Source organism: Silene latifolia, chromosome 2, assembly GCF_048544455.1.
Source record: "Silene latifolia isolate original U9 population chromosome 2, ASM4854445v1, whole genome shotgun sequence".
NCBI lineage: Eukaryota > Viridiplantae > Streptophyta > Magnoliopsida > Caryophyllales > Caryophyllaceae > Silene > Silene latifolia.
The window spans coordinates 120,823,832-120,841,766 of NC_133527.1; the positions used below are offsets into that span (position 1 = coordinate 120,823,832).

General features: G+C 36.0%; 1 protein-coding gene across 1 annotated transcript; it reads right to left on the reverse strand.

Annotated features, from left to right (window-relative positions):
• Window positions 1-1,715: 1,715 nt before the first annotated feature.
• LOC141641245 (protein FAR1-RELATED SEQUENCE 9-like) lies at window positions 1,716-10,621 on the reverse strand. The gene is made up of 4 exons (XM_074449916.1): window positions 10,312-10,621; window positions 9,633-9,853; window positions 9,425-9,533; window positions 1,716-2,056 (listed from the first exon to the last, which is right to left on the reverse strand). The coding sequence occupies exons 1-4, from the start codon at window positions 10,619-10,621 to the stop codon at window positions 1,716-1,718; spliced, it is 981 nt and encodes a 326-aa protein (XP_074306017.1).
• Between the last annotated feature and the right edge of the window lie 7,314 nt (window positions 10,622-17,935).

A 17,935-nucleotide genomic window follows, 5' to 3' on the forward strand; every position in this document is an offset into this window, starting at 1 on the left:
AAGTGGATACACATCTCCTGTTTTCTAGATACACATCTGCTGGTGTGTAGATACACATAGGACATGTTTATCTGAAAGACCTTGGGGTTATTTTTATAGATTGCTTTATACACATGTTATTTTTTATTTCCTGATATATTAAAGTAACTTAATGTCACTTTTTTCATGTTTTTTTGCCAGGTGAGTCCCTAGGGTGTTTTTAAGAAGATGGATGAAATCTAGTTCTCTGGATGTTTGCGGATACTGAAGTGTGTTTTCTTAGGGTGTTGTTTGTAATTGTGTTGTTCATTCTCTTTGTGAACATCGTCAAATTCACAATATGTTGTTCAAACATTCCTGGACCATTCTGAAACATTGGTTTTTGTACATATTTACGAGTTCGAAATGAAGTAAATTCAAATTTATCCATCAAACTCGACTCATTCTGGTTGTGGTTGACATGCTTGGAGAGGGTGATCTACAGTAGTCCAAACTTACATTATTTTCCCAATTTAGAGCTTCTTCTGTTATCATTAACATTTGTGCTGCCATATAATAATTGGGATATAAAGGGTACATTTGTGCTAGTTGAATATGTGAAGCGCTTAGAGTTGCAAATGGGTGACATTTGACTCAACCAACGAACGTTGAAGTTTTTGACATGGTTGTTAAAAAGTGGAATTGGTTTTTAGAAGCTTTTCATTAGTGGATTTGCAACTCGTTCTAGCGATGATTCTTTGGATAAAGATCAATTTTCCTACTTTACGAGAGAATTTGGAGAGCCAAGCGTCAAAAATTATGTTGACAATAATATTATTGTCAACATAGTTTTTGACGCTTGGCTATCCAAATTCTCTCGAGTAGAAAACATCATGTTTTCATTTCAATACACTTTCCTACTTTAATTGTCAACATATTACATCATGTTTTATGTGTAAGTATGTAATGGAGGATCAAGCAGCCAATGACCTAGACATGAATTGACTTGATTTGAAATGTTTGAAATGATTAGTGATAATGTTAGGATTAATGAAAATGCCATGATCGATTAATTAAGGAACTAATAAATGATTAGAAAATGTATTTGATTGTGAGTTTAAAAGTTGATGGACTATGTATTTTATAATCAAATTATGGACGGTATTATTGAATAATTCGGAAAAATTTAATAAATCGATGATTATTATTAATTCATTGGATTTCGGAGTTACATATGTAACACATGGTGTATCATTTAACTTTATAGTTCATTGCTTTGTAATGACGGAAAGGATGGGATGCCATATGCCATTTATGGTCGCGCAGAGAGATGACTTCTACATATTAGAATGAATACTTAGGAGAATATAGTTTCGTGTCACGGTGTTACGGACCTAGGGAGTATAATTAACTAAAAACTATTAGGATGTTGCCTTGATACTTATTCTCCCTGCAATACCCCTCAATCCAATTGGCACGTTCAATACTCTATTCTGACCAGAGAGAGGACAGTAAAAGGGAACAAAAACAGAAATGTCAGTAAACTAGGTACTTCTATTATTGTCCAATATGAGTCATTACAATCCTTTGAAGTTTTCAATACTGCAAACTTTCATTGTACACAAACCAACAAGACAATCCTTCCACAATTTAGAGTCAGATACTACATACTTTTTTAGAAGTTTTTACATGCTACTAAGTCCTAAGCAATACTTTAATACGGCTTACAGTTTTACTGAGTGAAATTAAATTGAAAATCACTTTTGAGTGACTCGACTCGGGCAATTTCTACTATCATGATGAGTCATTTCACCGCAAGCACGACATTCCCTAAGAGGCTTTGCATTTTCCTGTACTGCTTTTTCCTTGCTTGAAGTAATTCGTCTTCCCGATCCCTTATTCTTGCACTTTTCTGGTGGTAGAACACTAGCTTCAGTGGGAGTTTTTGACCCAATAAGCATCTCAATTTCAGCTTTCTTGTTTTTTGACTTCCCACGCTTAACCGAAATCATCAATTTCTCATTGAAACTGCGAAGAAGTTCAAGCAGCTCATTACCAAGTTCCTCATTATCCTCAACAAGCGAAACCGAAGTAAATACTTCCGACCACAATTCACTTATTGTAACACCCCCATACTCCAAGTGCCTTACTAGGACCACTTAAGGCATGGAAGTGCTACCATCTCGGTTACCCGAGGCAATGATAATCAAATGACAATGAAGAAACATAATTTAAATAACAAAATAGTTTAAAGTGATTACATGAAAAAAAACCAAACCAAAACCAAAACTGAAATACAAGATTCTCAGACGGTCTACTGCTAAAACTATCAAAGCTATAAAACATCGTCTGACACAGCGGAAGACTTCTAACTGCCACGTGATGACTCATCCCAGCTATCCCATACGCGTCATATCATACCGCTCAATAATCGCTCACCACCCCGAATGGATCACCACGCTTTTAAAGCATTAAACGGGGTCGATACTAATCACACAATTTATATAACCAACAACACAAGAAACAAGCGCTCAAACAATCACACACACAATCACACCCACTCCAATCAATCTCATCACCGATCGTCCACTGGACCAGCCACCGCCGATGGGGGACCGCAGCCGTTCCCACCTAAGCCCCGCTCATCATACCGAGCGATAATCCTGTCCCATTAATGTGCACATCCCCTCCCATGGCGGGTTCCACGGAGGGCGAAACTAGGGCGTGAAGCCACTCCCACAAGTGACTCCACTCAGACGAGAACGCATCTCGAGAACCGGAGACAAACAATCACAACCATTAAACAGCAATCAAACCAACAACCGTCACAATACGAATACGATAATATTCAACAATCACAAAACACCAACAATGCATTATGGGACTAATACTGAGTAGGGAAACCCTACCTGGAAAGCAACACAATCAGACGGTCTCACAGCTGATATCAAAAGGCTTCTTCTACGAATCCTCCTCCTAACATACAAACATATAATCACTACCAATCACAAAATACAACAAAACCCCCAAATCCCAATATTAGGGTTTAACCAACTTTGACTAAATACTATAAAAACGGTACGTAGATCTTACCCTCGACGCAAGGATCACAACGGTATAAAGAAAGGTAAAATCCGACCTTCCACGCTCCGGGATTTGCCAACAATGCGATTGATGCGAAGAACGTAGTTTGATATCTCTTTTGAAAGTAATTAGGTTGTAAAAGTGATTAAAGAAAAGTGACGGAAGTAATTATATACTTAATCGCATTATTAACAAAACCCGAGAAATCATCCCCCGTAAACCGGCTACTCGATCGAGTAGCTGAGGTACTCGATCGAGTGCCCCCTTACTCGATCGAGTATCAACGTTACTCGATCGAGTACCCGATAGGTCAGAAACTATTTTAAAAACGCAACTCACCCTTACTCGACAGTGTAAGGCCTACTCGATAGAGTACCCAGAGACTCATAAAACCGTAGTATTACAGTCTTGCCTCCTTAAAAAGAACGTCGTCCCCGAAGTTCAACCTATACCTAAAAACAACCATACTAACTCGACCAAGACACAACAACATACTAAGAACTCAAGAACTCGACCAAACATAAAACATGAACTCTTAACAACCACTCCACCAACCATGTTTACTTCCACAACATGACTCACGGTATCGTATCTACCAAATATATATCTCTCACGACACCAACTCCATACATAACCAACTACCATCCTCTAACGCTGCTAGCTCCATAATATCATCCACTATCAAATCCAATATCAAGACACTCATAGACATCAACCGGAATGTTACATTCTACCACCCTTAAAAGGAACTTCATCCTCGAAGTTTACTCACACTCATAACCTCGTCATCCAACTGTCAACACTAGTGAAATATTCTCACACTCCTAAACATCACACTACTACAAGCTCGACCATGGCCTTTTAACAACATCAACCACAAAATATTCAACTTCGTTCTTTATGCTACACCAACACTCTACTGCGAATATACCACCATATGCACACCCATCAAAATCTCTTTTATCGCATCCTACTCCTCTTAAGATAAATATTACGTCCTCGTAACTCACTAATACTAAATCCGAACTATATCGTCTCATTATCCTCATCATCACCGCATGTCAAAGATAACCACCTATAATCTAAACAATCGCCATGCATATATCCAAGGCTCTCTTAATTAAACATTTCTCATACCTCAACTCATTCGACACACCACCTAACCTATACCATAAAACTCGTAGCAAAATCACCATACTAACTCTCCATTATTACTGGAAAACAACATACCTCTCTATGTAAAGCACCTATCTCCCAAAAGCATAACTCACGATCCACACTCGGTACGTATACTCACACTAGATCCTCAAGTTCTTTTTTTCATTACCGCAAAACTCATACACAACTTAACATGACACTAATTCCCCCAACACCCTACACTCACTGTCTCAACAAAGGATTATGAACCACCTGCATCTTTCAGGTCATTACCACACATGTTTTACGAATCACCTGCCATTACCATATCCACTAAAGCCTTATCTAGAACAAGTTCAAAATTACTGTAACAACCTCTCACAACCGTGTCTCATCAACAGAATATCACTATACCATGACAACAACGAAAACATATACAACTCTATTTCATATCATACTCTACCCTGATTCCCAAACTTAACTGGTAAGAAACATCAATAACAAAACAACTGTCTATCTGTACAAACTGATACTTTTGAAAACTCGTATCATAATCATCCCGCCTACTCCACCACAACCGGTGACGGCATCGCAACACCGCCACCAATAGCCACACCGCAGTGCGAAAATACCCGCATCACAACACTATGTACCGTGCCCGGATCAACACCCGAGGCCCAACAACCACATCGATAGACATCACAACTGCATACAATTCCCATAAACACTGACTCAGAATAACTTCTCAGACAAGAAAAAAACTTACTCAAATCCACTTTACTAAATCACAACGCAACGTATTTTATGAATTAAACAGGTAATAACCTCATGAATATCATCCCCTTACCATATCACAGATTGACATGTATCATGAATACATACAAGTATAACCAGTCATGCTAGATCACTCAATTTATTACCTTTTTAATCATCATTCAATTAGATTAGCGTACCCAACATGCATTACAGAACATTCAAATAACAACTTTATGATAACCACACCATATCACGTCTTGTGAGGTCAAAACCTCACATAAACATTTATATATATATCACAGACCCGTAATCACATACAACCAGTCAATCCTGATCACGTAAGTTACCACCTGATAAAAGTTACCCCTCACCCGAGCTTAACTCGTATACCCCTCATAACATATTCTCCCATTCGCATATCCATCACCCCCTGCCAATTGTAACCATACCATTAATACTCAACTACTAACAACCGCCCCATATAACCACATCTTATACTTTCTCACAACCATACATATCAATCTGGTCTCTACAAAATCAACCTCGTTAGAATTGCTATCTTTCTTATCTATCATCACCCTTAACCACTAGCGGCAACACCTCAACACTACCGTCGTTCGGACATCAAGCCTCTTACACTCATCTCTAAACATCACGGTTTCTTTCCTATCTTCGGTTAATCTCCCAAATAACGAACATCAACCTATCAACAAAATTTACCTCAACATTCTTCCCAATACTATCCCGAACTGTATCGTCATCTAACTCTCCACCAAAATCTCATAGAGTGCAGATACTAAATCAACCTCTTACTCCCTTAATTCCTCGAAACTCATGATTAATCATGTTGTCCTGAAATTTCTGTATGACCATTAACTCACTTACTCTTGGTAGTATCATACACCCCGATGATTCCTTACTTTTATATCACATAACTCCGGTGGACATTTTTCTCAGCTTACTTTTATCCTTCTTTTCTCTTTATACTCAACAATACCATTTAATAACTCAACTCCTTATTACTTCTACCTAACTCTTTAGTGCTCCAATTACTTTCTCATCGCTCCAAAGCTCAAATTCCATTATTTTATACCGATATCATCTCACTCTTTCTTACCATGGATCTTCTCTTATTATGCTATCACTCACACTTGCCACTAATCTATCCATAAAATCAACGTTCACTGTCCAAACAATTGCATCTCCTTTGTACCTCTCTAGAAATCAGAATTCATTTCATACCGTTAATTACCCAAGAAAATCACACAGTAGTTTCATCTCTTAATAAACCAAATCTCCCAAACTCACTCACTGTCTACAAATCCACCTCGCGATATGTCTACACAAAGTTCACTATATATTACTCTTCTCAACCCCTTTAAACGAACTTTCACTATGCATACTCCTAACCCACACGACTCCTAACCATCTTCCTCCATAATTCTTTACACATCTTAAGTTGCCATTATCCACATCCTTACTCTCAATCCTTTCATTCTCACGTTCCTTAGACTCACATCATCCCTTGCCCATATTCACTTGCTTTTACGTTACTCCACACACAATCATATCACTCATCTCATCTCAGAGAACATGCTCTATGTCTCAATTAAGCCATAATGATCCTCCTTTTCTTTTTCCACTATCTATCCCAACCACATATAACTCATGTCCTCCCACCGAACTCATACTCACCACAGGTGCCACTCTTTACATCACAATACTGGGTAACTTACGCATCAAGACCAACATACATGTAAAACAATGCATAAAGAAGCAAAATAACACTTTTGAATTAAACATAATATGCAACAAAGTCTAAAGATAAGCATATGACCCAAAATAGGGGTCACTAGATCGAGTACAGGCCACTCGATCGAGTAGGTGAAGGTCAGAAGCACGTAAAACAAATTTTACCAGGGTTACTCGATCGAGTAAGGGGTACTCAATCGAGTACCAAGATGCACTCGATCGAGTAAGGGCCACTCGATCGAGTACCATACGCATTTCTCAGCACTGTCCAGTTTTTGTAAAACGGTCATAACTCACTCATTTCTTGTTCGTTTTGGGCGTGTGACCTATCATTAGAATCGTAAAACAACAAGCTATCACCTCCAATTGGAATCACATTAAAATCATTTATACATCTCAAGTTATAACAGTTTAAAGACGACCTCTTTATAATCGAAAAACACAACTACTTGATTTTTACTTCCAAACGACTTAAACAACAACAAGGTAGACAAAAAAAACTCAGTACTCATAAAACCAGTATTGCTAATCACATGTTACTATCTTCAAAAGTCAAGCAACAATATCCATCATGCACATATATTATTTAACTCATTAATCATGTACTAACCACATGCTTTAATTTTATGACCTTTCGTAAAACAAAACATACTCATACAATTACAAATCCTATTTCCATGTTACTAACACAACAATATTACAACTCCACTTTGTCATCTAAACATATTCATATTCACAAAATCCATATTCTCATGTAATTGACACTCCATATTTTCCAATCAGTTCATTTATTTCAACCACATTCTTCATTTACAAGTGCATATGATACCAAGTAGACAATTATATGAACTTATTATCTAACTTTACGCAAACCGAATTATGTAAAATCATATCAAATCCCCTAATCACAAGTTACTAGTATATACACATTATAAACCATTCATCCTGCAACATCATTATTCATCACATATTATCACATATGAACTACTTCCTTTTTCCACCACATCATTCGTCATTCTCACATACCTTTCCAACTATTCCAATCAACATGGTAAACCAACTATCATCCAACATGCTTTCAACCAACAACCTACAAAATCACACTTATTCATGCCACACATCACTATATTGGTACACAATTCACAAAATAAACACATAGCGATCCCGACTCATATCCCATGGTGACCGGTTCAAAATTGTAGGGCGAGTTCGCGACTTTAGGACGTCTCCCAAGTCTTTGCATTAGCTCCTACAACTTCTACCCCGGGTTCATTTTATTTGAATCCTATATTCATTAGATTCATTGGTTACAGGTTTCAGGATCGTCGCTCTGATACCATTTTGTAACATCCCCATACTCCAAGTGCCTTACCAGGACCACTTAAGGCATGGAAGTGCTACCATCTCGGTTACCCGAGGCAATGATAATCAAATGACAATGAAGAAACATAATTTAAATAACAAAATAGTTTAAAGTGATTACATGATCAAACCCAAACCAAAACCAAAACTGAAATACAAGATTCTCAGACGGTCTACTGCTAAAACTATCAAAGCTATAAAACATCGTCGACACAAAGAAGACTTCTAATCGCCACATGATGACTCATCCCAGCTATCCCATACGCGTCATATCATACCGCTCAATAATCGCTCACCACCCCGAATGGATCACCACGCTTTTAAAACATTAAACGGGTCGATTAAATCACACAATTTATATAACCAACAACACAAACAAACAAGCGCTCAAACAAATCACACACACAATCACACCCACTCCAATCAATCTCTCACCGACCGTCCCACCGGACCAGCCACCGGGGGGGACCGCACCGTTCCCACCTAAGCCCCGCTCATCATACCGAGCGATAATCCTGTCCCATTAATGTGCACATCCCCTCCCGTGGCGGGTTCCACGGAGGCGAAACTAGGGCGTGAAGCCACTCCCACAAGTGACTCCACTCGAGGAGAACGCATCTCGAGAACCGGAGACAAACAATCACAACCATTAAACAAAGAATCAAACCAACAACCGTCACAATACGAATACGATAATATTCAACAATCACAAAACACCAACAATGCATTATGGGACTAATACTTTGAGTAGGAAACCCTACCGGAAAGCAACACAATCGACGGTCTCTCACAAATGATATCAAAAGGCTTCTTCTACGAATCCTCCTCCTAACATACAAACATATAATCACTACCAATCACAAAATACAACAAAACCCCCAAATCCCAATATTAGGGTTTAACCAACTTTGACTAAATACTATAAAAACGGTACGTAGATCTTACCCTCGACGCAAGGATCACAACGGTATAAAGAAAGGTAAAATCCGACCTTCCACGCTCCGGGATTTGCCAACAATGCGATTGATGCGAAGAACGTAGTTTGATATCTCTTTTGAAAGTAATTAGGTTGTAAAAGTGTTTAAAGAAAAGTGACAGAAGTAATTATATACTTAATCGCATTATTAACAAAACACGAGAAATCATCCCCCGTAAACCGGCTACTCGATCGAGTAGCTGAGGTACTCGATCGATTGCCCCCTTACTCGATCGAGTATCAATGTTACTCGATCGAGTACCCGACAGGTCAGAAACTATTTTAAAAACGCAACTCACCCTTAGTCGACAGAGTAAGGCCTACTCGATAGAGTACCCAGAGACTCATAAAACCGTAGTATTACACTTATCTTGCTTTGGTGGTTTTCTATTGACAGACAATCAGCTAGGAGTGTTGTTCCAACAACATTAAAAATAGGGCAGCAGGTTGCACATTTGCTCCATCTGTCTAATAGATACTCTCTAGGTATATCATCAAACCCTATATCCTTCAACACCCACAGAACATGCTTACAAAGTAACCCGATTCTTTCAAACATTTTACATGAACAAGAAAACTTGTTACCACTTAAATCAACTTTGTATACCTTGTCTTTCTCACGGTCCATTATTGAAATATGCTCATTGTAGTCTTTAGTTGTCCTCGGTGAAAGACCACAAGTAAAACATGCAGCTTGGAGTTCTTCGTGGAATTCATAAAACACAATGGTTGAGTAAAATTCAGCTGTTTTCTTTTCTAAAAGGAGAGGTATTGATAATTTTGGAGAAGAGTTTTTATCATCAGCTGTCACCTTTGAATATTTTATCCCTGAGCATCCATAGCCGATTGGAAACACGTCCAAAACTCAACAAGAGTGAGGTGCGGGTTAGTGAAATTCTCAAAGAAGCTATTGTCAGATTCTGACCTTGATGTTGTGCGCATAATCCCGCCAAGATATATGTCTCAAAAGTAGGCGGGAATCCAACTTGCACAAATGTCAAACATTGACTTCAGCCACTCATGATCAGAAAGCTCATACAAGGAAAGGATCGACTTCCATCTCAATTCAAATTCTTCTATATCAATCTCTCCATCCCAAACAATAGAATTTATTTCCTTCAAAAAGTTTGTGTTTTGGCAAATTGATGGACCGACTTTGTCTGGAAGCTTTCTCATTATATGTCACATGCATAATCGGTGTTGTGTTTTGTCACCAAACACATCTTTTACTGCTTGATTGATGCCTCAGCATTGGTCAGTTATTATTGTAGTAGGATAGCAATCACCCATAGCCTCTACAAAATTCTCAAACAACCAGGTAAATGATTCTCCATCTTCCTTTCTTAACAAACCACCCGCAAAAGTGACACACCTTTTATAGTTGTCCACACCCCTGAAAGGGCAAAACACCATTTTATATTCATTGAAGTTATAAGTAGCATCAAAAGAGACGACTTCTCCAAAAAGGGCATAGTTTTTAATTGAGATTGGATCTGCCCAAAAAACCTTACTTAGTCTTTTCTCATCATCCACATCAAAGTCGAAATAAAATGATGGAGACATAGCCTTCTTTTGCATGAAAGTCTCCAGTAACATCTCAGCATCATATTCCTTGATATATTTCTTAACATCCCTTGAATTTTTTTTGAAATCTTCTAAAGAAGCCCCAACATTTTGTACCCTTTTACATATTCTTTGAACATTCTAACTGAATTCACCGGAACATGATTTACTCTTGAGTTATCCATGATCATTTTCTTGTGAAAGAGATTCAAATTCCTTGGTGGTTTCAAATGAATCATTGTCGCCTGTGTAACCATAGCATGTGTGTGAACCTCAACAAAATCATAAATTTCATATTCATCGGTATCAATTCTCCTAAAACTAACCTTAGCTTCACATCCTGTTTTTGTACCAGTCCTCTTCCTTTTAGTCCCCTTGTTCCTACTTTTGCCTTCTTTATTACACACACAACGCTTGTGTGTAATAATCCCTTTAACCAATTTTGTTGAATCTAACCTTGGAATAAACCCACAAACTTTTGCATATTTGTTGTAAAAATATATGCCATCTTCCAAATTTGAAAATATCATCCCATTAATTGGTTTAACATCTTCTGGACAACTCGGGAATCCGAAAATTATATTTTCGGAACCAACTTCTGGGGTTTCTACAAGAAAATTAACAAAAAGATTGTTATTTTTATGGTAGGTAAATTACATTAGTCAAACCAATTTTTATTAGCTTGTAGAATAATGAACAAGCTACAATTTTTGTACCTGGTGCATTAGTCAAGGGAAGTACACGAGGTATATCACTGCTGATCAGAGCATGGACATTAGTAGCAGGTATACTGTCTTCACAGGAAATGAACAGGAAATTATGCACAGTAGAATACGCATCTTAAGATATACTGTTGATCAGTCCATATTAAAGTGTAACTCAACAGCAAACACAAAGGGGGGAGAAAAATACTGAGATATAACTAAATAAATCAACACCACATTATGTCTCAACTACTAAAAGGGGAAGAAAAATACTCCGTAAGTACACATCACTATCATATTAGATACACTAATTCATGCCTTAAGATACATGTTTTTTAGATACAATAATGAATAACAAGCTACATTTTTTTGTACCTGGTGCATTAGTCAAGGGAAGTACACGTGGTATATCACTACTGCTTGAAGCATGGACATTAGTAGCAGGTATACTATCTGCAAAGGTACACATCTCAATCAAATTAGATACACTAGCTCATGTGTCAGGATACATGTTTTTTAGATACAGACCTTTCACTAGCTAGGTACACTCTTTTAGCTAGCCAGATACACTTCTTTTAATTAGCTGGAAGCATGTATTTAACAGTTTAAAGAGATGTATCTTGGCTAAGAAATTTATTCTTACATGTTCCTCAATAAGCAAAAGCAAAAACACACAAAAAAACATAACTAGCTGGAAGAAAAATTCTCCAGAGGTACATATCTTTATGACCCTAGATACACTCGTTCAGTTCTCTAGATACATACTATTTAGAGATATAAGTTTAGCTAGCTGGAAGCATGTATCTAACAAATTAAAGAGATGTATCTTGTCTAAGGTACACATTTCTGACATCTCCCTCCAATAAGCAAAAAAAAAAAAATTGTCGCAAAGTATCTAGATACATTGCTACATCCTCATAGATACATTTATTCAACTTTCTAGATACACACGACATTTTAATTGAAGAAAAAGCAGTGATGTTTACCTATAACTTCTTCTATGACTAAATCGTCCTCTTTTTCGTTATCGCCTACAATACAATTAAAAAAACATAGTATTAGCAATGGATCCCTAATTCAATTAATGTTTCTTTTGTTCCCAAAAAATGTATTTAGAACAATAATTCTTACCTGAAGGAGGAGAACATGATGAAATTATCGCCATCCTAAAAATAGTATCAAAACACAAATTAAGTTACCATCAAAAACATAAAAACACGATCTATAATCAAAATTCGTAACCCCTAATTTTTTCGAATTTCAATTGTTCAAAACCTAATTTTTCGATTTTTCAATTGTTCATATAACACGAAATAGAAATTTGAATACAAGCTTACCTTTGATGCGCGTGGACACAAAGAAAAATGGTGCAAAATAGGATGGAGGTGCGGCAATGGAGATGAAGGAAATCGAGATGTTGGTGCTTGGTTTCGAACAATTTTTGGTTAGTTTTGATGGGGAAGTGAGTTGGTGCGCATTTTTAGTTTAATTTAGGCTGGTTTGTACGGTTCGTACGTTAGAGTAGTTCGTACCTGAACCCGCCCATATATATATATATATATATATATATATATATATATATATATATATATATATATATATATATATATATATATATATATATATATATATATATATATATATATATATATATATATATATATATATATATATAGAGAGAGAGAGAGAGAGAGAGAGAGAGATGAACTAAGGCCATGTATATGTATTGAGTCCATAAGTCCTATTATGAGCCATTGGATGGAGGAAGATGGAGGGATGAGATGAACCCACCCAAAGTCATTATAAAGGCTAATTAACACACTTTACTAATCCACCCTAATTAACCACTATTTTACTATATATTTGTATTCCACCCACCCATTTCTCTCTCATCTCACACATTTCACTCTTCTCTTCTCTCAAAACCTCAATAAACCCAAAAAATCCAAATAAATAAAAAACCCAAAAAATCCAAAAAAATAAAAAAATCCAAATAAATAAAAAACCCAAAAAATCCAAATAAATAAAAAAACCCAAAAAATCCAAACAAATCAATACCCCTCTTCCTCATACACCACCATTCACCACCACCACCGCGCCGCGAGTAAGTTAACTTTTTTTTTTTTCAGATTATGTGTCTATTTTTTATCGTCTTTTTTTTTTCAGATTTCGTATTAAATTTGTTGTTTGGAGTTGTTTTATTTCTATTTGTTAATATTAATCTAAAATATATTAAAGTTACTATAATTCATATTTTGACATTTCAAAAATCGTCTTATTTTTTATTTCTTCAAATCTCGTCTCGTTAAAATTCGTTGTGTTATATAAATTTTTCAGTTTAGTATTTAAATTTCAATGTATATTTAGTTATTTTCTCAAATTTCAATGTTTATAACTTCAACCGCTTGTTTTATAAATTATTTAAAATTTCGTCTTGTTAAATTTCGTGTTGTTATATAAAATTTTCGGATTTATTATTAAAACTTCAATGTGTATAACTTCACCGATATTATGTATAACTTCAATTAACATTATGTATAACTTCACTGACATTATGTATAACTTTAATTTACATTATGTACAACTTCAATGATATTGTGTGCAACTTCACCGATATTATGTATAACTTCAATCAACATTATGTATAACTCAACTGACATTATGTATAACTTCACTGACATTATGTATAACTTTAACTTACATTATGTACAACAATGACATTGTGTTAGTTTCAAATCTGAATTACATTTGGACAAAAGTTATACTATTATTGATTAAAGTTACACGATTTTGGACTAAAGTTATACAAAAAAGGACTAAAATTATAATATTATGGACTAAAGTTATACAGAAAATGACTAAAGTTATACTATTATGGACTAAAGTTACACAATTTTGGATTAAAGTTATACAAAAAAGGACTAAAGTTATACTATTGTGGACTAAAATTATACAAAAAAGGACTAAAGTTATACTTTATTGATTAAAGTTACACAATTTTAGACTAAAGTTATAGAGAAAAAGACTAAAGTTATACTATACGTAAATTTACATGACAAGTTTTATATAAATTGTCTTACTGTAATTTTAGTCTTTTTTGTATAACTTTAGCACAAAATTATGTAACTTTGGTAAAAAAAATTGTGGAACTTTAGTCCAAAAAATAAGAAATGAGTAGAATAAGAGATTTAATATTATAAATTTATAACTTTAATCCATAATGATATAACTTTTATCCTAAATATTGTAACTTTAATGTTTAAAGGGTATATCTTTAGTCATAAATAGTGCAACTTTAGTCCATAATAGTATAACTTCAGTCATTTTTTGTATAACTTTAGTCCAAATTTGTGTAACTTTAGTCCAAAATTGTATAACTTTAGTCCATAATAGTATAACTTCAGTCATTTTTTGTATAACTTTAGTCCAAATTTGTATAACTTTAAGATGAGATTAAAGTTACACATATTGCCAGTGAAGTTGCATATAACGCCACTGAAGTTGCGCATAATGAACATTAAAGTTGAACATAATGAAAACTAAAATTACACATTATAAACTGTGAACAAAAAAAAAACCAATAAGTCAAAAAAGTACAATAAAAAAACTTCAATAACAATAATAAAAAATTAACCAATAAGTAAAAAAAAAACAAATAACAAAAAAAAAATCAAATAAGAAAAAAAAACAAAAAAAAAAACAAAAACCAAACCAAACAAAACAAACTTGAATGGGTGTGCAACTTCAATTTATAGAATGTATAACTTTAGATGTTAATAGTGTAACTTTAATGTTAAAAGGGTATAACTTTAGTTGTATTACCCAATTTATGCATAAATCATATTTAGATTAAATCAACAAATTATATATATAAATAAAATAAATCAATAATAAATAGAACTAATTTCTCAAAAAAATTAACAAATAGATCGGAAAATTAACAAAAATATAATTAAGAAATAACAAAAATTCACCAATAGATATGAAAACAAATAATACCAAAAAAAAACAACATTAACAAAAATTCCAAATAATAAGACGATTTTTTAAACAAACAAACTACCGTCCCCACCACACTCCACCTACAAATATCACCACCATACAATAACCAAGACCAAATCTTAAAAAAACAAAAAAAAACAAAAAAACAAAACAAAAACATGTATTGAGTAGAAAGTGAAAAAAAAAAAAACAGGCTAATAATTGTAGATCTGAGGAAAAAAAATATATGAGAGGAGAGGAAGGAGGTCGTGGGTGTTTTGGCTCAGGGTGAAGATCGGGTGGGGTGGTTTCGGTGTGGGCAGGTGCAAGATCCGAGGTGGGGAACGGTGGTGGGGTGATTTCGGTGTGGTGAGGAGGTGGCGATGGTGGTCGGAGGCGGCAGGAGAAATGGCGTGATGGGGTAGTGGCCGTCGGGTGATGCGCGTGGTGGTCGTGGTAGGCCGCACGAGGTGTAGGTGACAGGTTGTGGGATTGGTTCGGTGGTTTTGGGGTGGTTCGTGGTGGGCCGCGTGTGGGTGACAGGTCGGGATGCGCGTGGTGTAGGTGACAGGTCGTTCTGCGCATGGTGGTTGTGGGGTGGTTCGTGGTGGGCCGCGTATGGGTGGTTGTGGGTGGTTCAGTGGTTTTTATTCTTTATTGTTGTTTTTTTTTCAGATTCAAGAAGAAGAAGTAGTTTTTTGATTGGGTTTTTATTGTTTGTTGATGAACAAAAGAGTATTTGTTTGGTTTTTGTTTTTATTTTTTGGGTTTTTTTTTATTGGGAGAGAATGAATCAGGAGAGAGGGGGTGAATGATTGAAGAAGGTGAATGAATGAAATGGATGATGAGTGAGTGAGTGAGTAGGGAGATTAGAATGGAGAAGGAGTTATACAAGATTAGAAGGAGTTATACAAGGATTAGGGAGGGAGATTAGGGAGGGAGATTTATGACCCTTCAATGAGATGTAATCTCATCCCTCCATCCCTTCCATCCAAAGGCCCTTATAAGGATTTAGGGACTCATATGATATGAGGGCCTTACTAGAACCCTTCTCTCTCTCTCTCTCTCTCTCTCTCTCTCTCTCTCTCTCTCTCTCTATATATATATATATATATATATATATATATATATACCAAAATTATATTTTCGGAACCAACTTCTCGGGTTTCTACAAGACAATTAACAAAAAGATTGTTATTTTTATGGTAGGTACATTACATTAGTCAAACCAATTTTTATTAGCTTGTAAAATAATGAGCAAGCTACAATTTTTGTACCTGATGCATTAGTCAAGGGAAGTACATGAGGTATATCACTGCTAATCAGAGCATGGACATTAGTAGTAGGTATATTGTGACACCGTCGTTTAGTACCAAAAATAAATACCTAAGTACTACTAACAAAAGTCAGCGGTAAGTAGGGTCGATCTCCACAGGGAGACGGTCACTATCTACTTGTCAATTTAGTCCGTCTGAGGTCACAAGATGGGGGGTTTGAGTTGAATAAACTAAACTAACTAAAGCAGGAAGAGATTTAAGAAACTAACTATAAAGAGAAGGAACTAGGATTGTCGGTTCATCAATGTATCTCAGATGGTCACAGTTTAGGTCACAGATCAGTCGCGTGTGTAACACCGCCGTACACCAGGATGCCTTACCAAGGACCATTCCAGTATATGAAGGTGTTACCATCTCGGTTGCCCGAGGTAGTAGATCAAATAGACAATAAAAGAACATTTATATTCTATTTAAATACTCTTTACTACCATATACACAACCGATTATAAGTGAGGATAAGGACTACTAGTACTCCTGTCTCTGCATTTCTAGACCAGAAGCGTGGTGACTCGACTCCCTCCATGCCCAGCAGCAACAGACCAACTGTACCTGCTAAGCCAACTGCTCACCATCCCCGAATGGATCACAGTAGATATCATAAACAACAACGGGGTCAGTACTGTATAATCAAATAATACAAACAAGATAACAACCAACTAATCATCCACCATCTCCGATCTCCAGAATCACACACAATATCTGACTACACACCGAGGTGTGTGATGCGTGTATTTTATATAAGGTTTTTACCTCATTTTTACACGCATTTCTGTTTTATTTATGTAGTATCTGGCTACAAATACCCCCGAATATTCTACTTTGGTTCGTTTTATATAAATTGCAGGAATAAACCAAAGAGGAGCTAAATCGAGCCTTAATTCGTCCCATTTGCATGCATTTATGGAGAACGAGGAGCCGGAGCTTGGAAATCTAACACTTGGAAGACGCGTGAGCTGGTTTCGGGAGGTGTTTCAATGTCTAACGTACCTAAACAGCTCGATCGACTAGTTTTCTAGTCGATCGAATGCTTTATATATTGAAAGTTGCTCGATCGAGTGGTTCGAGTGTTCAAACGAGAAGACATTGCAAGGAGTACTCGATCGAGTGGTTTATTTCCACTCGATCGAGAGGTTTGATGCTAAGTTGCTCGATCGAGTGGTTTATTACCACTCGATCGAGTGGTTTAGCCTGCTTTAGATTATTTTCCGCCTAATTTCGTATGGGCTTTTGTAATTAGTCCATAGGTTAGGTTTAGGAGAGGATTTTCGTATGTTAAAAGAACACTAAACTGCGTAACTCCTCTCATTCACTTTTACTCTATCTTT

Bases quoted from the DNA above. Each gene is read 5' to 3' on its own strand.
- LOC141641245 (XM_074449916.1), bottom strand. From the start codon at position 10,621: ATGTTACTGGAGACTTTCATGCAAAAGAAGGCTATGTCTCCATCATTT. The intron at 9,854-10,311 runs GTGATTGCTATC...ATGGATGCTCAG, and splicing joins GAATTTTGTAGAGGCTATGG to GGATAAAATATTCAAAGGTG. The intron at 2,057-9,424 runs GTCTGTCAATAG...TGTGGTCGGAAG, and splicing joins AACAACACTCCTAGCTGATT to TATTTACTTCGGTTTCGCTT.